This window comes from Lolium rigidum, chromosome 6 (assembly GCF_022539505.1).
Source record: "Lolium rigidum isolate FL_2022 chromosome 6, APGP_CSIRO_Lrig_0.1, whole genome shotgun sequence".
Classification (NCBI taxonomy): domain Eukaryota; kingdom Viridiplantae; phylum Streptophyta; class Magnoliopsida; order Poales; family Poaceae; genus Lolium; species Lolium rigidum.
In genome coordinates, this window is record NC_061513.1 from 354,809,984 (window position 1) to 354,834,967 (window position 24,984).

General features: G+C 45.8%; 2 protein-coding genes across 2 annotated transcripts; both read left to right on the forward strand.

The window, feature by feature from the left end:
• Positions 1–1,368: 1,368 nt before the first annotated feature.
• Positions 1,369–8,214, forward strand: LOC124668436 (GDSL esterase/lipase At5g45910-like). The gene is made up of 5 exons (XM_047205579.1): positions 1,369–1,609; positions 1,705–1,920; positions 2,029–2,177; positions 7,171–7,444; positions 7,961–8,214. The coding sequence occupies exons 1-5, from the start codon at positions 1,369–1,371 to the stop codon at positions 8,191–8,193; spliced, it is 1,113 nt and encodes a 370-aa protein (XP_047061535.1). The 3' UTR covers positions 8,194–8,214.
• Positions 8,215–10,000: 1,786 nt separating this feature from the next.
• On the forward strand, positions 10,001–11,470 carry LOC124658974 (GDSL esterase/lipase At1g28590-like). The gene is made up of 5 exons (XM_047196953.1): positions 10,001–10,247; positions 10,314–10,529; positions 10,611–10,756; positions 10,836–11,112; positions 11,266–11,470. The coding sequence occupies exons 1-5, from the start codon at positions 10,004–10,006 to the stop codon at positions 11,466–11,468; spliced, it is 1,086 nt and encodes a 361-aa protein (XP_047052909.1). The 5' UTR covers positions 10,001–10,003; the 3' UTR covers positions 11,469–11,470.
• The last annotated feature ends 13,514 nt before the right edge of the window (positions 11,471–24,984 follow it).

The following is a 24,984-nucleotide window of genomic DNA, read 5'->3' on the forward strand; positions in this document are numbered from 1 at the left end:
AGGCTGCAACTGAATTATTAAGCATACTTGCTTTGAAAATTCGAGCAAATTTCATGTAATTTTTTTAAAAATTGACCAAGTTCTTGGTCGATATTTTGGCACTCTATTTCTACTTTCTCTATTCCCGTTGGCGATATATATTTTTCTCTATATGAAATGTAATTAGATTCAAATTCTCTAGCACATGCACGAATTGTTTGTAAAGGAATAAAATAAAGAAGATATCATAAGCTTCCCTAAAAAGAAAATCTATTATAAGAAATGCTAAGCAAAGGAAAGTTTTTTTATTATTAATGTGCGCCTACCAAATTAGCTCTTGGGTGGGAAAATACTACTCTTGGAAACGAGTAGTATTGAGTAAACTGAACCATCGGATCTACTGATTGAACGGCTAATATTTTCTAGTTCCTACCGTAAAAAGCCTCTTTGCAATACTACACACGCAACCACGCATCGAGAGGCTTCGACGCCACGACATTGCGTGCTCTCGTGCCGTCGTTCTTATCATCATGATGTGCCAGTTCTTAATTTGCTTTATAATAAACTATTTGTGATGGTTTTATCGCGGACTATTTGTTTTGTTTGGATATGAAAAGTTGTTAGGTCATGTACAATGGGGGATGTTAGCCTTCCTTATAGTTGCCACGTCAATTTTTGTTTGATTGGAGTAGAGGTAATGAAAAAAATATTGATATGGATGGCTATTAGTAGGAGGTAATGCATTGTATGATTTATATATGTTTTCCTTCTCTAGATAGTTTGTTGCGATAAGAGAAAATGTGCCTTCTCTAGCATTATACATGCTTAAAATGTAGTATTTGACTTTTATTCGGATGGTCTGACTTTGCGCGAAGTAGGAGAGTCCATAAAAAGCCCGAAACAGCTAATAGAAGCTTGAAAAACGGTATTAGAGACCCAAGATTTTGGGCTTCTGCAATACATGCTACTTATAAACTCGAAATGCGGTGTGATGTGACACTGCAACAATTCCAGAACATGCCATCCCCAAAATGTCAAATTAGACAAAGCTAAGAGACCAAGTATTCTGCACCCTACTCAGCATGGAAGAAACTTTAAGAAAAAAACAAGACCTGGTCATTCGGAGGAAAATAGACATATTTTATTCTTTTTTGAAGAAAGGAACGAGAAATATAGTAGTAGTACCTAGTTAACGCATACTAGGTTGCAACTTTATCGTACGACCAACTCCACTTATAGTTGTTTTTTTGTGGTCAGGCAGTGGTCAAGCAAGCAAAATACCCCTGCACTCCCCTTGTACATACATACAGACAGCATATAAATATACAACGCCATATCCCCCTGCGCGCAACAAGACACAAGCAGCCACGCATCCTCGTGCGTATCATCATGTGGTGTCAGTTCTTGATTTGCTTCGTGCTCGTCGTCGCTGGGCTCTGGCCGCTGCAGGCGGGTGCGCAGAAGTACGCCGCCATCTTCAACTTTGGAGACTCCCTCGCGGACGCCGGCAACCTCTGCGTGGACGGAATCCCGTCGCACCTCGCCACGGCGCGCCCGCCGTATGGCATGACCTACTTCGGGTACCCGACGGGGCGCGTCTCCGACGGTCGCCTCGTCGTCGACTTCATCGGTACACACGCGTGTTCTCCTGTTCCATCGACGCACCCTATGTTGGTTCTTAATGAGTTGAGCAATGGTCTTCTTCCCCGCCTCTGGCACGTGCAGCGCAGGAGCTGGGGCTGCCGCTTCTGCCGCCGTCCAAGGCAAAGAACGCCACGTTCCACTACGGCGCCAACTTCGCCATCACCGGAGGCACTTCGCTGGACACGAGCTTCTTCGAGGCGCGCGGGCTGGGCCGCCATATCTGGAGCTCCGGCTCCCTGCACACGCAGCTCGGCTGGTTTGATGACATGAAGCCAGCCATCTGCAGCTCCCCAAAAGGTTCAGTTATGCACTTTGTATATGGTATATATATGATGAGCTCTATCGGCTAGCTAGATCGTAGTGGGTACTGACGCCTGATTATAGCCGGCCTCGATGCGAATTCAGAGTGCAGGGACCTCTTCCGGCGGTCGCTATTCATCGTCGGCGAATTCGGCGGGAACGATTACGCCGCCTCGCTCGGCGCGTTCCTCCCGCTGGAGCAGGTGCACACGTTCGTGCCTCACATCGTCAACTCCATCGGCAAGGGAATCGAGGTGCGCGCCACTCGATCACAGACATACCCATGCCTCGTTTCTACATGCGGGACTAGGCTACTCGGATAATCTTCCGAGGCTCTCTTCATTGATTTATATAGGAGGTTACAATACGTGTTGTAAACACAACGGATTCTATACTAATCCTAGTCTCATACGTTTACAACTCTATCTCTAACATCCTCCCTTAATCACAACTTCGATAAGTTGAGATTACACTTAAAATCTTCAAAGGCTCGATAAGGAAGTGGCTTGGTAAACCCATCAGCAACTTGATCTTTTGAGGGAATAAACCTCACCTCTAATTGCCTTTTCAACACCCGTTCTCTGACAAAGTGAAAATCGATCTCAATATGCTTAGCTCTTGCATGGAAGACTGGATTAGCAGATAAATATGTTGCTCCAAGATTATCACACCATAAACATGGTCTCTGTGTTAGCCTAACTCCCAATTCAGCAAGGAGTGACTGCACCCAAATCATCTCAGCTGTTGCATTTGCTAGAGACTTGTACTCTGCTTCAGTGCTGGACCTGGACACTGTATTTTGCTTCTTAGCACTCCAAGAAACCAAGTTCGGTCCAACAAATACAGCAAATCCCCCCGTGGACCGACGGTCATCAACACTCCCTGCCCAGTCAGCATCAGAAAAAGCACTAACTAGAGTGGAAGTAGACTGTGAAAAAGTAAGTCCAACTGTGAGAGTATGCTTAACATAGCGTAAGATACGCTTAGCAGCAGTCCAATGTACTGTAGTAGGCGCATGTAGATACTGGCAGACTTTGTTAACTGCATAGGAGATGTCTGGACGAGTGAGAGTAAGATACTGCAGAGCGCCAACAATGCTTCGATACTTTGAACTATCAGTCGGTCCTAGAGGATCACCTTGATGGGCTGAAATTTTCTCAGAGGATGACAACGGAGTAGGCATACCTTGGCAATTAACCATGCCAACACGAGTAAGCAAATCTTGAGCATATTTAGCCTGATTAAGAACAAGACCATTATCAACCCGTGCAACCTCAATGCCCAAGAAATAGTGAAGATCACCAAGATCCTTGAGGGCAAACTCCTTATGCAAATCTGTAAGCAAGGCATCTGTAGCAGCTTGAGAGGAACTAGCAACAATGATGTCATCCACATAGATAAGCATAAAAATACTAACATTGAACTTGCGGTAGATAAACAATGACATATCAGACTTGGAAGCAACAAATCCAAGAGAAAGCAACTTGGCACTCAACCGTGAATACCATGCACGAGGTGCCTGTTTCAGTCCATATAACGCCTTGTCAAGTTTGCAAATATAGCTTGGTTGTCGTTGATCCTCATACCCAGGTGGTTGTCGCATATACACTTCCTCTTCCAGAACGCCATGAAGAAACGCGTTCTTGACATCCAGCTGACGCAAGCTCCATCCACGAGAAACAGCAATAGACAGGACAAGACGAACAGTAGCAATTTTGACAACTGGACTGAACGTGTCTTCATAATCAATCCCATATCGTTGTTTAAAACCTTTGGCAACCAGGCGTGCCTTGTATCTATCAATCGATCCATCTGCATTGTGTTTGACCTTGTAAATCCAACGACAGTCAATAACATTTTTGCCATAGCCCGGAGGAACCAAACGCCATGTCTTGTTCTTCATAAGGGCATTAAACTCATCATCCATAGCTCCTTTCCAATTGGGATCAGCAAGAGCAGACTGAAGATTGGTAGGTTCACCAGATGTGCAAGAGAGAAGCCAGCGAACCGTGCCATCTTTGTATTCACGAGGACGAACAATTCCAGATGACGAACGTGTAGTAGGGCGAGTCGGAGCAGCAGCTGAGGGCATAGGGCGGGCGGGCACAGAGGATCCGGCCGGGGAGACAGCGCCAGACTCGGCAGAGTCGGCAGCAGAGGGCGCATGGGAGTTGCTGAGCGCGGGATCCACTGTGGCAGAGGATTCCCTCGGTGTGGCGCCGACGGACGGTGTGGCAGATGCGCGGGGCGCAGACGATCCGCGGGCTGCAGGGGACGGAGGCGCGCGGGCGCGGGAACCGGCAGCGCGTCCAGCTGCGGACGGGGTCCCCACCGAATCTGCGCGGTCAGCGCTGACAGCGCGTGATCCGACGCGGCGGGTCGATCCCGAGGTGGATTCTGGCGGCAGATCCTCCTCGTGTCCAGTGTTTCTGTCATTTTCTGCAGGAAATTGAAAAGAGCCATATGACCAGCTAGAGGCACCATTTGAATTGGAATTTTCACCGGTATGATTGTCTCCTGGTTCTGCATCCTGCACAAGAGGCACAACAGGTCTAGCAACAGGGTTAATAGTATGAGTATCCTCAACATGTGAATCATTAGTAGTAACGTGTTCCTGCTCAAAATTTTGTAGGGAAGGATCAAGGAGTAAAATTTGTTTGCGGAGAAGAGCACCCGCATTTGGGTGAAGGTGTTTGAAAGGGAAGACGGTCTCATCAAAGACAACATCCCTAGAAATATAGACCCGGCCACTAGAGACCTCAAGACATTTAACCCCTTTGTGGCGAGAGCTGTAGCCGATGAAAACACATTGAGTAGAGCGGAAAGCAAGTTTGCGTTTATTATAAGGTCTCAGATTGGGCCAACAAGCACAACCAAAAACACGTAGGGATGAATAGTTGGGACGAGTGCCAAGGAGACGATGAACAGGAGTATCATTATTTATGACCCTGCTAGGAAGCATATTGATAAGATATGTGGCTGTGAGAAAAGCTTCATCCCAAAATTTTAAGGGCATACCAGCATGAGCAAGAAGTGCTAGACCAACTTCAACAATGTGACGGTGTTTTCTCTCCGCAGCACCATTTTGTTGGTGAGCGTGAGGACAAGAGACAAGGTGTGTAATTCCTTGTGTTTGAAATAAGGAGTTCAGTTTTATGTATTCACCCCCCCAATCGGACTGGACAGTGATAATTTTCCTATTAAACTTGCGTTCAACAAGAGTCTGAAAAGTAACAAAGGCCGCTAAAGCATCAGATTTGCGTTTAAGAAGATAGATCCAAGTAAATTTGCTATAGTCATCAATAAAACTTATATAATAATCATGACGACCAACAGAGGTAGGTGCAGGGCCCCATACATCAGAAAATACTAACTGTAGAGGTACTGTAGATACACTTGTGGAAATAGGGTAGGGGAGTTGATGACTCTTAGCCTGTTGACAGGGATCACAAATAGACTCACTACTAGAATCACTAACACAAGGAAGTTTATTCTTGCTGATAATTTGCCTAACAATTGCTATAGAAGGATGACCTAAACGACTGTGCCACTGGTATTGGGAGGGCTTGGCGGCAACAAAGGCAAACTTGGATGGCGAGGAGGACGCCAAAGATGCAATGAGGGGATACAAGCCGCCAACACACCTCCCTCTATGAACGATTCTCCTGGTAGCCAGATCCTTTATCAAAAAGAAGAAAGGGTGAAACTCAATAAAGACATGATTATCATATGTGAAGCGATGAACAGATAGCAGATTTTTGGAGGCATTGGGAACATGAAGAATGTTTCGAAGATGAAAATCTTGAGTAGGATTACGTACTACTGAATGACCAATGTGAGAAATTTTCATACCTTGCCCATTGGCGGTGTTGACCGTGTCATGTCCTTTGTAGGCATCACGAAGAGTGAGATTGTTTAGCTCCCCCGTGATGTGATGAGTAGCACCTGAATCCTGGTACCAATTTGTGTCCACGCCATAAGCAGCATGGACCTCCTTCTCGCCATAGTCATCATGGTTGGAGTAACGAGACCAACAATCTTTCGCATAGTGGCCCTCCTTGTTGCATATCTGGCACGTGACATCAGCCCAGGGAGTAGTTCTGCGACGTCCACGGCCGCGGCCGCGCCCCCCTCCAGGGTTGCCACGACCCCCACCGCGCCCCTGTTGAAAGGAGCGATCATCACGTCGAGCATCACGACGGTCATCACGGTGGTCTTCTCGGCGGTCACCACGAGACCGTCCGTTGTAGTTGTTGGTGGCGTCATTGCGAGAACGCCATTGCCTAGATGCAGCATTGGCCGAGGACTCGAACTCCGGTGGAGTGGGCTCGGCAAGGAGAAGCTGGCGTTGATCATATGCAAGCAATTGAGAGTACAACCGGCTGAGGGTAATCGGGGTAGGCGCCACACCAAGAGCAGCGACCAGGGCATTGTACTCTTTGCCGAGACCGACCAGAATATAAGAGATCAACTGACGGTCGGCAAGAGGGTGACCGGCGGCAATCAATTCGTCCGCAAACCCTTGCATCTTCGCAAGGTAATCAGCAGTGGTCATCTGGAGCTTCTTAGTTGTGGCGAGGGCGACCAGCAGATTGTCGACCTTGGCTTCACTCTGGGCGGAGAACATCTCCTCGACAGCACGCCAAACGCCATGAGCGCTTTCAATGCGGTGGACGTGGGGCAGTACCTCCAGGGATAGGGACTGCAGGAGGTAGGAGAGGACGAGCTGGTCGCGTGCGATCCAATCTGCATATAGAGGGTTGGCCTTCATCTTTGCCGGTGTGTTGGTGGCGGAGTCTGCCGGCACATCAACGATCTCTTGGGGCGGAGCGCTGTCGACGCCGGTGATCAAGCCGACCTGCTGCGCGCCGCGAATAGCTGGCAGGACTTGAGAACGCCAGATCGGGTAGTTATCCCGCGTCAACTGAGTGCGCGGAGGAGGGCCGAGGGAAATCGGCGGGTTTGAAGCTGAGGACGCCATGGCCAACGAGGGCGGCGGCGCCGAAGCTTGCGCTGGATTCGATGGACAGGTTATCGCCGGAAGAGGCGGCCTGATACCATGTAAAACTCGGTATATCGATCAGGTAGGACTAGGCTACTCGGATAATCTTCCGAGGCTCTCTTCATTGATTTATATAGGAGGTTACAATACGTGTTGTAAACACAACGGATTCTATACTAATCCTAGTCTCATACGTTTACAACTCTATCTCTAACAGTGAGTCGTGTGTATGTGCTTTGATGCAGAAACTGATCGCGGATGGCGCGGTGGATCTGGTTGTGCCGGGTGTGCTTCCCATCGGCTGCTTCCCAATGTACCTGACCATCTTCCGCAAGCAGCCGGAGATGTACGGCCCGCGCAGCGGCTGCATCAAGGATCTCAACACGCTGTCGTGGGTGCACAACGCCCTTCTGCAGAGGAAGATCGCCGAGCTCCGGGAAAAGCACCCCGGCGTGCGCATCGTCTACGCCGACTACTACACCGCCGTCATGCAGTTCATCCTCCACGCCGAGAAGTGGGGTGAGTCTCTGTCTTCTAGATCGCGTACGTACTGATAGGTTTTTGGAGGCCTTTCTGCAATGCCGTTTGCATACTCTCTACTTCTTGTCATTCAACATTTGAAATGGTCACACATGAATTGGTCAACTTGTGCGTGATGTTATCACTAACCTTTGTGGAAATGTTCTTAAGACTAAGTGCAAGTGATAACATTAACTTTACGCGAGCTCGTAGCGTTGGAATCAAACAACAATTCAACCATTTCATACATTTGTAAACTTATCTTCTGATATATGACTGTATATTGCGCAAGTAATAAAATGCTCATTTTCGGAAAAAATATATGACTGGTCAATAGCTGACTAACAGAGCATAGAAGGCCCACAGAGGGTGATGTCTTTTGGTCATGTTTTGAGCGTGATATACCTTTTGATGGGCTCTGTTTGCCATACTAAATTAAGCATTAGGGCCTAGAGCCGAGCACTTTGGGCCCGATAGCCTCATGTCCTTACCCACATTACATTTTTTTTCCCGCAGGGTTCCTAAGGCAGACCCTAAGGACATGTTGCGGCGCGCCGGGGGTGGGAAAGTACAACTTCAACCTCACATCTATGTGTGGCAACCCTGGCGCGTATGCCTGCGATGATCCGTCAGACCATTGGAGCTGGGACGGCGTCCACCTTACGGAGGCTGCCTATGGACACATTGCCAAGGGCTGGCTCTACGGGCCCTTCTCCGATCCGCCGATCCTCAAAGGCCGGCACCATTGATGAGTCCTCTAGTCCTCTTGTATTCAGAGAAATTTTTAATAAGGTGAAATTTACACTTTAAAGATTGTGGCTTCAAGATGATAGCTTTTTTAGGACCAAAAGGAATAGGAGCTGGCTAGTGATTGACAGGTACACAAATGTTTTTTTTCTAGATGACACCACGAAAAGACGAATCATCTTTTCTAGAAAAAGGTAGCCAAGCGGCATCAACATGGTTTCTCTAGCACAGAGCCAGAATATAACTCGAAACTCAAGGAGCTACACGAGTTAAAGAGTTACTGTTTTAGCTCGGCCAGCAATGGTGCCCCCAAATCTAGCCTGTCTATGTAGAATTATATATTTTATTGGTGATTGTGTAGGAATATTTAGACTAGTGTGTAATTGTATGTCTCTTGTATTCATTCATGTATAATAAAATTATAACAATTTTGATGAATCCTACATGTTTACATACTTTATTTCATATGGAAGATACTTTATCTAAATCTATAATGATCTAACTCGTGATTTATACAAGTTGAGCCGAGTTTAATTGTTTTAACTTGTTATCGTCGAGCCAAGATAACTGACCTCTATGAGTTAGCTCTTGAACTCCCTCCCTAGTCTAGCTAGTACATTATGTACATACTTTGTCATTTATGTTGATAATTGATCCTTTTTATTTAAGTGTTGACCTCCTTCCTTTTACCTCGTGGATAGTTTTTCTAGCATGTTTTTTTCGACACAAAGACGAAACTTTATTGATTAATAATATCAATATAAAGAGTTTTTTGGATGCACTCCAGAACAAAATCTGAGATAAACACTACAAATGCTAAGTTACAAGACCAAGCTAAAATGTGTGCCACTTAATTTAGAGAGCGATGAACATGTCGAAAGGTTAGCCACCTTGGGGTTGCTAAGTCCGGATTGTTGGCAACCGTGCCTGGCGATGCCGTCGCTAGAGAGGTGTGCGATTTTCTCGCCACCTTCGCTGCTGCCTATCCTGGATCCGCAGTTGATTGATGGTGCCCAGTGGCATGGCATGTCTTCATCGACACGGACGGTGTTGGAGTGTCATGTTTGAAGTTCGTTCGGATCAGGTCTTTGGTAGGCTGGGTTTATGTGGGCTTGGCCCTCCTGTGTTGTTGTTGTTGTAGATTTTCGCTCAATTTTTTTCTAAAAACCGAGCACTCCCTTGCTAATTAATGGATAAGTCAAAGATTTTGCCTCCCGTTAAAAGAAAGTTGGCCGAGAAGCCTATAGCCTTGACTTTCAGTTATTGATTAGTACTTCGATCTATTAACTATGACAGATGGCCAACTGTATTTGGGGAACCTAGCAACTGACGTGAACTATTTTCTTTGCTTAGAGCAATTCCAATAGTATAGCCAACTGTTGGCTATAACAAGATGTCATATCATTTGTAGCCATTATATAGCTAACATGTACAATAGTTGGCTATAAGAATGTAGTACTTTACTAATATATGACCCACCTTTCATCTCACAAGGTGCCTAGGAAGCACGTCTGAAGAGCTCATTATTGCATAGTAGCCTCACCTCCTTCTCTCTCCTCTTCTCTCTCCTCCAACTCATCTAAAATATATTATTTAATGTCTTATAGTCAGCTGACTGGACTCTATTGTACTTGCTCTTAACCCGTTGACATCGCCAAGATGCCATCGAGCACCGGCGGCTGCATATATCGGTGCATGTAGAATAGATAACGACAACGAAGCACGAAATAGGGAGTCTACGCCGCTAACTCTATTTAATTGATCTATTATGCCGTCCATCGATACCGGATCACTAGCTACCGGTCTACGACGATGAAGCTGCTCTGCATCCTCCCGGTTCTCCTCCTCGCGTGCGTGGAGCCCGCCGCCTCCTCCCTCCGGCGCTACGATTCCATCTTCAGCTTCGGCGACTCCTTCGCCGACACCGGAAATGACATCGTCGTTTTCGCGGAGAACTCGCTCGTCACCCCTGCAGCGGAGCTTCCCTACGGCATGACATTCTTCGGCCGCCCCACGGGCCGCAACTCCAATGGCCGCCTCATCATCGACTTCATTGGTACGTAGTCGAGTCTACTCTCCTGTTCACTGTAGTAGCCTTGTCGTGATACTTGCCGGCGTGCAGCTGAGAAGCTCGAGGTGCCGTTCGTCCCGCCGTTCCTGACGCACAACGGCAGCTTCCGCCGAGGCGCCAACTTCGCCGTCGCCGGCGCCACCGCTCTGGACTCCAGTTTCTTCAGAGACATCCCGGGTGTAGGCCAGTTCGTTCTCAACTCCAGCTCCAGCGTGCAGCTGCGGTGGTTCGACTCCCTGAAGCCGTCGCTGTGCAGCCCTGAACAAGGTACGTACGCCGTTGAGTACCCACGGTTTCAACTTTCAAAAGTGCACCTAAATTGAAGCATACTTGTGCCGTGTTTTGCAGCGTGCCGGTGCTTCTTCAAGAAGTCACTCTTTTTCATGGGGGAAATCGGCTTTAACGATTACAGCTTCGCTGTTTTCGGAATGAACACTACGCAGCTCAGATCCATCGTCCCAGACGTGGTCAAAACCATCTCCGCGGCCACTGAGGTAACCACACGTTGCAGTAATCGTCCATGCCCAGTCTGTCAGTCTCAACTCTGAACTTGCGAGTCTTTGAACCGAGCAGGTAGTAATCAAGCAGGGGGCAAAGACCGTCGTCGTGCCCGGGATCCCGCCGCTGGGATGCACGCCACCGAACTTGTTTTTCTTCCCTAGCGCCGACCCGGCAGGCTACGAGAACAGCACTGGGTGCCTCAAAGATCTCAACGAGATAGCTGTCCACCACAACTCCCTGCTGCAAGAGTCACTCAAGAATGTCCGGAGAAACCACCCCAATGCCAGGGTCGTCTACGCAGATTTCTTCACCCCGGTCATCGAGATGGTGGAGTCTCCTGACAAATTTGGTCAGTACTTCCTTTACACACTAATTTGGCCAGGAGGACTAGTAGCACACAAATTGCCTGGTCATCACTTGCAGTTTCGTCTGTTCTATCTGAGGTTGTACTAATTACGATGGCACCATTCGTCCTAACAAACCGTGATATCAACAACTGTAGGACTTATACAAGATGTTCTTAGGTGTTGCTGCGGTGGAGGTGGGAAGTACAACTTCAACATAAGCGCCGGCTGCGGTATGCCCGGCGCCACGGTGTGCGAGGACCCGTCTGCATACTTGTTTTGGGATGGACACCTCACGGAGGAGGCCTACCGCTATATTGCCAAAGGCTGGTTGAATAGCATAGACAATTTGGAATACTAGCAGTATATTAGCCTGGGTACACAGAATTGCCACCATCTCATTAAATATTTTATCTTTAATCTGCCATCACGCATATATTATTATCTTATGTCATGTATGGAGAAAGCTAAATTTTGGTCTTCTCATTGGCTATCCATATAACAAGAACTTTTGGACCTCACATATCGACTTAATCAAGGGTTCAGCGTCGAGCATATTCAACATTATTTCTCTATTTGGGAGTTAATTTTCAACATGCACCTCGCCGTCGGTATCAAGGACACAATTACTTGGAATTTCAACAATGATGGAATCTAGACTGCCGCCTTGGCTTACAAGGTGCAATTAGAAGGGCAGAAGTATCACCCCTATGGAAACTACTATTTGAAAAGGTTGGACTCCTCCTAAATGTAGTTTTTTTTGCATGGTTAATCTTACAAAATAGATTTTGGACGGCGGATCAATTGACTAGAAGGGGTTGGCCAAGTTATGGCAATCGCCCCTTTGTAACCAAGTTTAAGAATCGACGCCTCGTCTTCTCTTCAAGTATCGCTTCTCCCTTTGCATTTGGAATGCCATCCTTCCTTGGTGTGGGCATGATATCGATAATTTGCTTTCGACAAATGAAGCTAGCGTCAAAGATCAGTAGATGAAGATGGCCTTAGGGAAAGGCAACTCCAAAATGGTTATGGAAAGGAGCTTGTGTCTTGGGAGCTTGTGTCACCACGCCTCTCCGGCACAATCAATCATTGCAAATATCAGAGATGAGGCTAGAATGTGGAGTGTAAGAGGAGCAAAGTTCTTGAGTAATATAATTATTATGGGAGAGTTGACTTGTATTTAAAGTCCTAGGGCATTCCCTAGGCATTTGTCTAACACTTCTTGTTAATTAATAATAGTTTTACATCTTTCACCTTTTTCGAATTAAAGGGCTCTCTCCACCGGTTATATTAAAATGAAATCACAGAAATAACATCCAGTTTTTACAACTACCTCTCCTCCCTCCCAGCCACCCGTCGAGAGGAATCTACACCGCCACCTCGGCTTACTAGATTCAATTACAAGGGCACAAGTCTCACCCATATGGAAACTACTATTTGAAAAGGTTGGACTCCTCCTAAATGCAGGTTATTTTGCATGGTTAGTCTTACAAAATAGAGTTTGGATGGCGGATAAATTGACTAGAAGGGGTTGGCCAAGTTATGTCAGTTGCCCCCTTTGTAACCAAGTTTAAGAATCGGCACCTCGTCTTCTCTTCAAGTATCTCTTCTCCCTTTGCATTCGGAATGCTATCCTTCCTTGTGTGGGCAACATGATATCGATAATTTGCTTTGGAAAAATGATGCTAGCGTCAAAGATCAGTAGATGAAGATGGCCTTAGGGAAAGGCAACTCCGAAATGGTTATGGCAAGGATCTTGTGTCACCACGCCCTCTCCGGCACAATCAATCATTGCAAATATCATAGATAAGGCTAGAATGTGGAGTGTAAGAGGAGCAAAGTTCTTGAGTAATATAATTCTGTTACAGTTGACTTGTATTAAAAGTCCTAGGGCATTTCCTAGGCATTTGTCTAACCACTACTAGGAAAAGCCTTATTTCCAGCGCAACAAAAATGCTTATTGCTGGCGCACCATCGTCCGTCAGTGGGAACAGGCCGGTGGTAATGGCTTACCGCCGGCGCACCAGTGCGCTAGCAGTAACGCGAGTTATCCCCGGTGCACCTGCCTAGTGCGCCGGCGGTAAGGTATACCAGAAAACAAAAAAAATTAAAGTATATCTAGATCTAACTCGTGATCCGTGGTTGTGGTGTCGTCTTTGTGCTCGTGTAGTGGGTGCATGAGTAGGCCGAAAGATCTAGAGGTGTTGGTCTCATGGCCGCGCCGGTGTAGGAGGAGGAGGAGTGGGAGGAGGTGTAGGCCGGAGGTGGAGTAGGAGGCCAGAGGTGGAGGAGGTGGAGGAGGTCGTGGCCGTCGTTGCAGGATGAGGCCATGCGGATAGGTCGACGGTGCAACAGCTGGAGACGTTCGTCGGTGTAGAAGAGGAGCCGGAGGAAGTTGATGGAGCAGCAGCTGGTGGAGACCGTCGGTGTAGAAGAGGGGGGAGGAGGAGGAGGAGGAAAAGAGAAGGAAGAGGGGAAAGTGAGGACAGCGGGATGGTTTGCATTATATATATAATATAGGTTACCGCCAGCGCACCAAATATGGTGGTGCGCCGGCAATAATTTTCCCTATTTTTTCATCAAAATCTAAAACCTGGATAAAGTCATGTTTCTGTTTTGAATTTTCCGAATCCAATTTTTTCTAAACGACCATAGGTCGTTGAATTCGGATAGGAAATTTCGCGTAGAAAAATTTTGATATAAGAAAAGTTTTTCATCGGATGTCGTATGCAACCAGAAATCCCGTTTTACCAAAATATGACACAATTTTTCATAATATATTGAAATTCATGTTTTTAATTTTCCATTAAAATTATATGGCATAACACATGGGCATCTCGAAGGATTTAGTTTTTCAAAATTTCTATCATTTTCTTTCATGTTTTTCAAAACTGAAAAAGGCATTCGGGGGCGGGGGGAGGGGGGTGGAGGGAAAATTTGTGCTCCCCTTACCCCGGCGTGTTGGAGATATGCCCAAGAGACAATAATAAAGTTGTTATTATATATCTTTATGTTTATGATAAATGTTTGCATACCATGCTATAATTGTATTAACTGAAACATTGATACATGTGTGTTATATAAACAACAAGGAGTCCCTAGTAAGCCTCTTGTATAACTAGCTTGTTGATTAATAGATGATCATAGTTTCATGATCATGAACATTGGATGTTATTAATAACAAGGTTATGTCATTAGATGAATGATGTAATAGACACACCCAATTAAGCGTAGCATAAGATCACGTCATTAAGTTCATTTGCTATAAGCTTTCGATACATAGTTACCTAGTCCTTCGACCATGAGATCATGTAAATCACTTATACCGGAAGGGTACTTTGCTTACATCAAACGCCACTCGCGTAAATGGGTGGTTATAAAGGTGGGATTAAGTATTCGGAAAGTATGAGTTGAGGCATATGGATCAAGAGTGGGATATTGTCCATCCCGATGACGGATAGATATACTCTGGGCCCTCTCGGTGGAATGTCGTCTGATTAGCTTGCAAGCATATGAATGGTTCATAAGAGATGGCATACCACGGTACGAGTAAAGAGTACTTTTCGGAGACGAGGTTGAACAAGGTATAGAGATACCGATGATCAAACCTCGGACAAGTAAAATATCGCGTGACAAAGGGAATCGGTATCGTATGTAAATGGTTCAATCGATCACAAGTCATCGTTGAATATGTGGGAGCCATTATGGATCTCCAGATCCCGCTATTGGTTATTGGTCGGAGAGAAGTCTCAACCATGTCTGCATAGTTTACGAACCGTAGGGTGACACACTTAAGGTTTGATGTCGTTTAAGTAGATATGGAAAATGGAATGGAGTTCGAAGTTTTGTTCGGAGTCTCGGATGGGATCCAGGACATCACAAGGAGATCCGGAATGGTCCGGAGAATAAGATTCATATATAGGAAGTCATTTTCGGGACTCCACCTAGCTTGGCCGGCCAGCCATAGGGAGGAGGAGTCCCAGGTGGACTCCACCAAAGGTGGCCGGCTACCCCACCAAGGAAAGGGAGGAGTCCCACCCCAAGTAGGATTCGTCCATATGGCAGTTTTGAGTTGGGGTCTTATTCGAAGACTTTGAGGCAAACTCTTGGGGGTTCCACCTATATAATGAGGAGTAAGGGGAGGGGGCCGGCCACACCAAAGCCACCTTGGCCGCACCCCATAGAGGCCGGCGCCTCCCTCTCCCCAAACCCTAGCCGCCCCTCCTCCACATACAACTCTAGTAGGCTTTGGCGAAGCCCTGCCGGAGTTCTCCACCACCACCGCCACCACGCCGTCGTGCTGCCGGGATTCCGAGGAGGATCTACTACTTCCGCTGCCCGCTGGAACGGGGAGAAGGACGTCGTCATCAACACCGAATGTGTGACCGAGTACAGAGGTGTTGCCCGACTGTGGCACCGTCAAGATCTTCTACGCGCTTTTGAAAGCGGCAAGTGATCATCTTCTGCAACAACGAGATCTAATCTCGTAGGCTTTGGAAATCTTCAAGGGTTAGTTTCGTGATCTTCTCGTTGCTCCCATCTACTAGATTGCATCTTGGCTTGGTTTTCGTTCTTGCGGTAGGAATTTTTTGTTTTCTATGCTACGAATCCCATCAGTGGTATCAGAGTCGTGTCTATGCATAGATTGGTTGCACGAGTAGAACACAATTGTTTTGTGGGCGTTGATGCTTTGTTGTCTTTAGTTCGTGTACTTTGCATCTTGCCGCATGGTGGGATGAAGCGGCTCGGGCTAACTTTACATGACCGCGTTCATGAGATTTGCTCCACGCTCGACATGCAACTTGTATTGCATAAGTGGCTTTGCGGGTGTCGGTCTCTCCCACCATAGTGAAGATCCAATTTACTCTTTCTATTGACAACACTAGTATCACCGTTGTGGTTCATGTTCGTAGGTAGATTGGATCTTACTCGAAAACCCTAAACCACGTAAAATATGCAAACCAAATTAGATGTGTCTAACTTGTTTTTGCAGGGTTTGGTGATGTGATATGGCCATCATGTGATGATGAATATGTATGAGATGATGATTATTGTATTGTGGCAACCGGTAGGAGCCTTATGGTTGTCTTTAAATTTCATGTTGAGTATTATTTCAAAGTAGTTGTAATAGTTGCTACATGGGAGATCAATCATGAAGACGGCGCCATTGACCTTGACGCTACGCCGACGATGATGGAGATCATGCCCGTTGATGATGGAGATCATGTCCGTGCTTTGGAGATGAAGATCAGAGGCGCAAAGACAAAGGGGCCATATCATATCACATATGAATTGCATGTGATGTTAATCCTTTTATGCATCTTATATTGCTTAGATCGCGACGGTAGAATTATAAGATGATCCCTCTCACTAAATATCAAGATAATAAAGTGTTCATCCTTAGTATGCACCGTTGCTAAGACTTGTCGTTTTGAAGCATCACGTGATGATCGGGTGTGATAGATTCTACATGTGCATAGAACGGGTGCAAGCCAGTTTTGCACACGCGGATACTAAGGTTGCCTTGACGAGCCTAGCATGTACATACATGGTCTCGGAACACAGGATACCGAAAGGTAGAGTATGAGTCATATGATTGATATGATGAACAGTTTGAGTGTTCGCCTTTGAAGTTACATCTTGTCTCGTGATGATCGGACTTGGTGTAGTGGATTTGGTTCGTGTGATCACTAAGACAATGCGAGGGATATTGTTTTGAGTGGGAGTTCACCTAGTTTAATTTTGTAGAATTAAAATTTGAACTCAATTTGTCATAAACTTAGTCTAAACTCTTTGCAAATATATGTTGTAGATCATGGCATCCCCATCAATCAATTTTAACCAGTTCCTAGAGAAAGAAAAGCTTAAAAGCAATGGTAGCAACTTCACCGACTGGTTCCGTCATGTGAGGATTTTCCTCAATGGCGGAAATCTGCAATATGTGCTCGAAGCACCGCTAGGTCCCCCACCACCACCTGCAGTATCTGAGGATGTAAAGAATGTTTACGAGACTCGGGTGACTCGATACTCTCAAGTTCAGTGTGCCATTCTGTGCAACCTAGAGGCAGAGCTCCAAAAGCGTTTTGAGCACCACGACCCTTGTGATATGATCAATGAGCTCAAGGTTATCTTTGAAACTCATGCGGCTATGGAGAGCTATGAGGCCTCGAAACAGTTATTTGGCTGTATGATGGAAGAGGGCAGCTCCATTAGTGAGCACGTGTTCGCTATGTCCGGACACGCGAAGAAGCTCACTGACTTGGGGATAGTGATTCCCAACCAGCTGGGTATTCATCGTGTCCTCCAATCACTGCCACCAAGTTACAAGAACTTCGTGATGAACTACAACATGCAGAACATGAACAAGGAGTTACCTGAACTCTTCTCCATGCTAAAATCTGCTGAGATTGAGATACAGAAAAATCACCAAGTGTTGATGGTCAACATGACCACCAGTTTCAAGAAGCAAGGCAAACCTAAGAAGGGCAACTTCAAGAAGGGCAGCAAGAAAGCTGCTGCGCCTCCTAAGAAGCCTAAGGCTGGCCCTAAACCTGATACTGAGTGCTATTACTGCAATGGGAAGGGGCACTGGAAGCGTAATTGCCCCAAGTACTTGGCTGATCTGAAGAGCGGCCTTGTCAAGAAGAAGAAAGGTATATTTGATGTACATGTTATAGATGTCTATCTTACTCGGTTCTCGTACTAGTGCCCGGGTATTTGATACTCGGTTCGGTTGCTCACATTTGTAACTCGAAACAGGAACTACGGAATAAACGAAGCCTAGCGAGGGACGAGGTGACGATGCGCGTTGGAAATGGATCCAAGGTCGATGTGATCGCCGTCGGCACGCTCCCTCTACATCTACCTTCGGGATTAGTTTTAAACCTCAATAATTGTTATTTAGTGCCTGCGTTGAGCATGAACATTATATCTGGATCTTGTTTAATGCAAGACGGTTATTCATTTAAGTTTGAGAATAATGGTTGTTCTATTTTTATGAATAATATATTTTATGGTCATGCGTCTGAGATGAATGGTTTATTCTTGTTAAATCTCGATAGTAGTGATACACATGTTCATAACATTGATGCTAAGCGAATTAAATTGAATGATAATTCTACTTATATGTGGCACTGTCGTCTTGGTCATATTGGAGTGAAACGCATGAAGAAACTCCATTCTGATGGACTTCTTGAATCGCTTGACTTTTAGTCACTTGATAGATGCGAAGCATGTCTAATGGGAAAAATGACTAAGACTCCATTCTCTGGTACAATGGAGCGAGCTACAGACTTATTGGAAATCATACATACCGATGTGTGCGGACCAATGAGTGTAGCCTCGCGCGGTGGTTACCGTTATGTTCTAACCTTCACAGATGATCTGAGTAGATATGGGTATATCTATTTCATGAAACATAAGTCCGAAACTTTCCAGAAGTTTAAGGAATTCCAAAGTGAAGTAGAAAATCAACGTAACAAGAAGATCAAGTTTCTGCGTTCTGATCGCGGAGGCGAATATCTGAGTTATGAGTTTGGCATGCATTTAAAGAAATGTGGATATCTTTCACAGTTGACACCGCCGGGAACACCACAGCGCAATGGTGTGTCCGAACGTCGTAATCGAACTCTCTTAGATATGGTTCGTTCTATGATGTCTCTTACAGATTTACCGTTATCGTTTTAGGGTTATGCATTAGAGACAGCTGCATTCACTTTAAATAGGGCACCATCTAAATCCGTTGAAACGACACCGTATGAATTGTGGTTTCAGAAGAAACCTAAGCCGTCGTTCCTTAAAGTTTGGGGTTGCGAAGCTTATGTAAAAAAGTTACAACCTGACAAGCTAGAACCCAAAGCGGAGAAATGCGTCTTCATAGGATACCCTAAAGAAACTATTGGGTATACTTTCTATCACAGATCCGAAGGCAAAATCTTTGTTGCCAAGAACGGAACCTTTTTGAGAAGGAGTTTCTCACTAAAGAAGTGACTGGAAGGAAAGTAGAACTCGACAAGGTTATTGAACCTTCTCTCGTAGATCAGAGTAGTGCAGTGCCGGAAGATGTTCCTGTACAGCCTACGCCGATAAAAGAGGAAGCAAATGATAATGATCATGAAACTTCGAACGAGGTATCTATTGAACCTCGCAGATCGACAAGGGAGCGTACCACTCTGCTGTTGAGGTGGGAGTTAGAAATCTTTGTGGAGTATCTTTTCTTCAGATTCCCGGCAACGGCGCCAGAAAAATCCTTGCTAGCGTGCAGTTGACACACGTCTGTTGGGAACCCCAAGAGGAAGGTGTGATGCGTACAGCAGCGAGTTTTCCCTCAGTATGAAACCAAGGTTATCGAACCAGTAGGAGTCAAGGAACATGTGAAGGTTGTTGGTGACGGAGTGTAGTGTGGCGCAACACCAGGGATTCCGGCGCCAACGTGGAACCCGCACAACACAATCACAATACTTTGCCCCAACTTAACAAGTGAGGTTGTCAATCTCACCGGCTTGCCGTAAACAAAGGATTAAACGTATGGTGTGGAAAATGATGTTTGTTTGCGAAGAACAAGAAAGAAACGAGTTTGCGGTAGATTGTATTTCAGATCTAAAAGAATGGACCGGGGTCCACAGCTCACTAGTGGTGTCTCTCCCATAAGATAAATAGCATGTTGGGTGAACAAATTACAGTTGGGCAATTGACAAATAGAGAGGGCATAACAATGCACATACATATCACGATGACTACTATGAGATTTAATCGGGGCATTACGACAAAGTACATAGACCGCTATCCAAGCATGCATCCGTGCCTAAAAAGTCCACCTTCAGAGTTAGCATCCGCACCCCTTCCAAGCATTAAGTTGCAAACAATGGACGATTGCATTAAGTATGGTGCGTAATGTAATCAACACAAATATCCTTAGACAAAGCATTGATGTTTTATCCCTAGTGGCAACAAGCACATCCACAACCTTAGAACTTTCTCGTCACTCGTCCTGCATTCAATGGAGGCATGAACCCACTATCGAGCATAAATACTCCCTCTTGGAGTTACAAGTATCAACTTGGCCAGAGCCTCTACTAGCAACGGAGAGCATGCAAGAACATAAACAACACATATATGATAGATTGATAATCAACTTGACATAGTATTCCATATTCATCGGATCCCAACAAACACAACATGTAGCATTACAAATAAATGATCTTGATCATGATAGGAAGCTCACAAGATCTAACATGATAGCACAACAGGAGAAGACAACCATCTAGCTACTGCTATGGACCCATAGTCCAGGGGTGAACTACTCACACATCAATCCGGAGGCGATCATGGTGATGAAGAGTCCTCCGGGAGATGATTCCCCTCTCCGGAAGGGTGCCGGAGGCGATCTCCTGAATCCCCCGAGATGGGATTGGCGGCGGCGGCGTCTCAGTATGTTTTCTCGTATCGTGGCTCTCGGTACAGGGGTTTTCGCGACGAAGGCTATAAGTAGGCGGAAGGGTAGGGTTGGAGGCGGCGCAGGGGCCCCATACCATAGGCCGGCGTGGGCCCCATGTTGGTCGCGCCGCCCTGTGGTGTCGGCGCCTCGTCACCCCACTTCGTATCCCCTTCGGTCTTCTAGAAGCTTCGTGAAAAAATAAGACCCTGGGCGTTGATTTCGTCAAATTCCGAGAATATTTCCTTTGTAGGATTTCTGAAACCAAAAACAGCAAAAAACAGCAACTGGCTCTTCGGCATCTTGTCAATAGGTTAGTGCCGGAAAATGCATAATAATGACATAAAGTGTGTATAAAACATGTGAGTATCATCATAAAAGTAGCATGGAACATAAGAAATTATAGATACGTTTGAGACGTATCACACTCCTGATTGGTATGATCCTTGTCTAAATGTCATGATTGTGGACAACAATGATGAAGACCCTGCGACGTATGAAGAAGCGATGATGAGCCCAGATTCCAACAAATGGCAAGAAGCCATGAAATCCGAAATGGGATCCATGTATGATAACAAAGTATGGACTTTGGTAGACTTACCTGATAGCCGCAAGGCTGTCGAGAATAAATGGATCTTCAATAGAAAAACAGATGTTGATGGTAATGTTACTGTCTATAAAGCTCGACTTGTCGCAAAGGGTTTCCGACAAATTCAAGGAGTTGACTACGATGAGACCTTCTCACCTGTAGCGAAGCTAAAGTATGTGAGGATTTTGTTAGCAATTGCTGCATTTTTCGATTATGAGATTTGGCAGATGGATGTCAAAACAGCGTTCCTTAATGGTGACATTGAGGAAGAGTTGTATATGGTACAACCTAAAGGTTTTGTTGATCCTAAAAATGCTGACAAGGTATGCAAACTTCAGCGTTCCATTTATGGAATGAAGCAAGCATCCCGGAGTTGGAACCGACGCTTTGATAAGGTGATCAAAGACTTCGGGTTTATACAGTGTCATGGAGAGGCCTGTATTTACAAGAAAGTGAGTGGGAGCTCTGTAGCATTCTTGATATTATATGTAGATGACATATTATTGATTGGGAATGATATAGAACTATTAAGCACTGTAAAAGGTTATTTGAATAAGTGTTTTTCAATGAAAGACCTTGGTGAAGCAGCGTACATTTTAGGCATCAAGATTTCGAGAGATAGATCAAGACGCCTAATAGGGCTTTCACAGAGTACATACCTGGACAAGATTCTAAAGAAGTTTAGAATGGATGAAAGTAAGAAAGGGTTCTTACCGATGTTGCCAGGTAAGGTCTTGAGTAAGACTCAAGGTCCAGCTACGGCAGAAGAAAGAGAGAGGATGAATCAGATCCCCTATGCCTCGGCAGTAGGCTCTATCATGTATGCCATGCTGTGTACTAGACCGGATATCGCACATGCTATTAGTTTGACCAGCAAATATCAAAGTGATCCAGGAATGGAACACTGGACAGCGGTCAAGAATATCCTGAAGTACTTGAAAAGGACTAAGGATATGTTTCTTTGTTATGGCGGTGACCAAGAGCTCGTTGTAACCAGCTACACCGATGCAAGTTGGAACACCGATCCTGATGACTCTAAGTCTCAGTCTGGGTACGTGTTTATATTGAATGGTGTTGCAGTAAGCTGGTGTAGCTCCAAGCAGTGCACGGTGGCGAAGTCTTCAACTGAATCGGAATACATAGCGGCTTCGGAGGTTTCGTCGAAAGCGGTATGGATGAAGATGTTCATTGTTGAGCTTGGTGTGGTTCCTAGTGCATTGGACCCACTAGTCATCTTTTGTGACAACATGGGTGCCATCGCCAATGCACAAGAACCAAGGTCACACAAGAAGCTGAAGCATATCAAGCTGTGTTTTCATTCGATTCGCGAGTACATCGAAGATGGAGAAGTAAATATTTGCAAAGTACACACAGATCTGAATGTGGCAGATCCTTTGACTAAAGCTCTCCCTAGGGCAGAGCATGACCAACACCAGAATGCCATGGGTGTTAGGTACCTTACAATGTAATCTAGATTATTGACTCTAGTGCAAGTGGGAGACTGTTGGAGATATGCCCAAGAGGCAATAATAAAGTGGTTATTATATATCTTTATGTTTATGATAAATGTTTTCATACCATGCTATAATTGTATTAACCGAAACATTGATACATGTGTGTTATGTAAACAACAAGGAGTCCCTAGTAAGCCTCTTGTATAACTAGCTTGTTGATTAATAGATGATCATAGTTTCATGATCATGAACATTGGATGTTATTAATAACAAGGTTATGTCATTAGATGAATGATGTAATGGACACACCCAATTAAGCGTAGCATAAGATCACATCATTAAGTTCATTTGCTATAAGCTTTCGATACATAGTTACCTAGTCCTTCGACCATGAGATCATGTAAATCACTTATACCGGAAGGGTACTTTGATTACATCAAACGCCACTGCATAAATGGGTGGTTATAAAGGTGGGATTAAGTATTCGGATAGTATGAGTTGAGGCATATGGATCAAGAGTGGGATATTGTCCATCCCGATGACGGATAGATATACTCTAGGCCCTCTCGGTGGAATGTCGTCTGATTAGCTTGCAAGCATATGAATGGTTCATAAGAGATGGAATACCACGGTACGAGTAAAGAGTACTTGTCGGAGACGAGGTTGAACAAGGTATAGAGATACCGATGATCAAACCTCGGACAAGTAAAATATCGCGTGACAAAGGGAATCGGTATTGTATGTAAATGGTTCAATCGATCACTAAGTCATCGTTGAATATGTGGGAGCCATTATGTATCTCCAGATCCCGCTATTGGTTATTGGTCGGAGAGAAGTCTCAACCATGTCTGCATAGTTCACGAACCGTAGGGTGACACACTTAAGGTTTGATGTCGTTTAAGTAGATATGGCATATGGAATGGAGTTCGAAGTTTTGTTCGGAGTCTCGGATGGGATCCAGGACATCACGAGGAGATCCGGAATGGTCCGGAGAATAAGATTCATATATAGGAAGTCATTTTCTAAGTTTGAAAATGATCCGGTGCATTTATGGAAGGTTCTAGAAAAGTCCGGAAGAAATCACCATGGAAGGTGGAGTCCCGGACGGGACTCCACCTAGCTTGGCCGGCCAGCCATAGGGAGGAGGAGTCCCAGGTGGACTCCACCAAAGGTGGCCGGCCACCCCACCAAGGAAAGGGAGGAGTCCCACCCAAGTAGGATTCGTCCATATGGCAGTTTTGAGTTAGGGTCTTATTCGAAGACTTTGAAGCAAACTCTTGGGGGTTCCACCTATATAATGAGGAGCAAGGGGAGGGGGCCGGCCACACCAAAGCCACCTTGGCCGCACCCCATAGAGGCCGGCGCCTCCCTCTCCCCAAACCCTAGCCGCCCCTCCTCCACATACAACTCTAGTAGCGCTTTGGCGAAGCCCTGCCGGATTTCTCCACCACCACCGCCACCATGCCGTCGTGCTGCCGGGATTCCGAGGAGGATCTACTACTTCCGCTGCCCGCTGGAATGGGGAGAAGGACGTCGTTGATACGTCTCCAACGTATCTATAATTTCGGATGTTCCATGCTCATATTATACCAATTTCTACATGTTTTATATACACTTTGTATCATTTTTATGCATTTTCCGGGACTAACCTATTAACAAGATGCCGAAGTGCTAGTCCCTGTTTTCTGCTGTTTTTGGTTCCAGAAAATTACTTCTGCGAATATTCTCGGAATTGCGCGAAACAAAAGGCCACGTCCCTATTTTTCCAGAAGCTTCACAGAGTCCGAAGGAGAGACGAAGGGGGGCCACGAGCTGGCCACACCATAGGAGGGCGCGGCCCCACCTCCTGCTGAGCCGCCAGGTGGGGTGGGCCCCTCGGGACTCCACCGACGCTGCCCCTTTGCCTATATATTGCCCCAGATGCGAAAACCCTAACCAATACAGCCATATTCCACGAAGAGTTCCGCAGCGCCGCCGCCATCGACGACAAGTTTCAGGGGACAGAATCTCTATTCCGGCACGCCGCCGGGACGGGGAATTGCCCCCGGAGTCATCTCCATCGACACCACCGCCATCTTCATCGCCGCTGCTGACTCCCATGATGAGGAGGGAGTAGTTCTCCCCCGAGGCTGAGGGCTCTACCGGTAGCTATGTGGTTCATCTCTCTCCCATGGTGTGATCTTTATGTGATCATGAGCTTTGTAATCTAGTTGAATATGTAGATGTTACTCTTGTCTATTATGCACTATAGAGGTTACTTTAATATGAACTCCGGAGTCACTCTCCACGGTGTGATGGTGACAGTGTGCGCATCGTGTGTGATTCCTTTATGACGTTGTGGATCTTGTTTACTCCGGCTTGAGGTGTGCTTTTGCAGCCCTACACAATGAATGGTGTTTGT

Coding starts and splice junctions, on each gene's coding strand:
- LOC124668436 (XM_047205579.1), top strand. CDS start 1,369: ATGTGGTGTCAGTTCTTGATTTGCTTCGTGCTCGTCGTCGCTGGGCTC. Junction 1,610..1,704: donor CCTCGTCGTCGACTTCATCG/GTACACACGCGT, acceptor TGGCACGTGCAG/CGCAGGAGCTGGGGCTGCCG. Junction 7,445..7,960: donor CCTCCACGCCGAGAAGTGGG/GTGAGTCTCTGT, acceptor TTTTTCCCGCAG/GGTTCCTAAGGCAGACCCTA.
- LOC124658974 (XM_047196953.1), top strand. CDS start 10,004: ATGAAGCTGCTCTGCATCCTCCCGGTTCTCCTCCTCGCGTGCGTGGAG. Junction 10,757..10,835: donor CCATCTCCGCGGCCACTGAG/GTAACCACACGT, acceptor TGAACCGAGCAG/GTAGTAATCAAGCAGGGGGC. Junction 11,113..11,265: donor GGAGTCTCCTGACAAATTTG/GTCAGTACTTCC, acceptor CAACAACTGTAG/GACTTATACAAGATGTTCTT.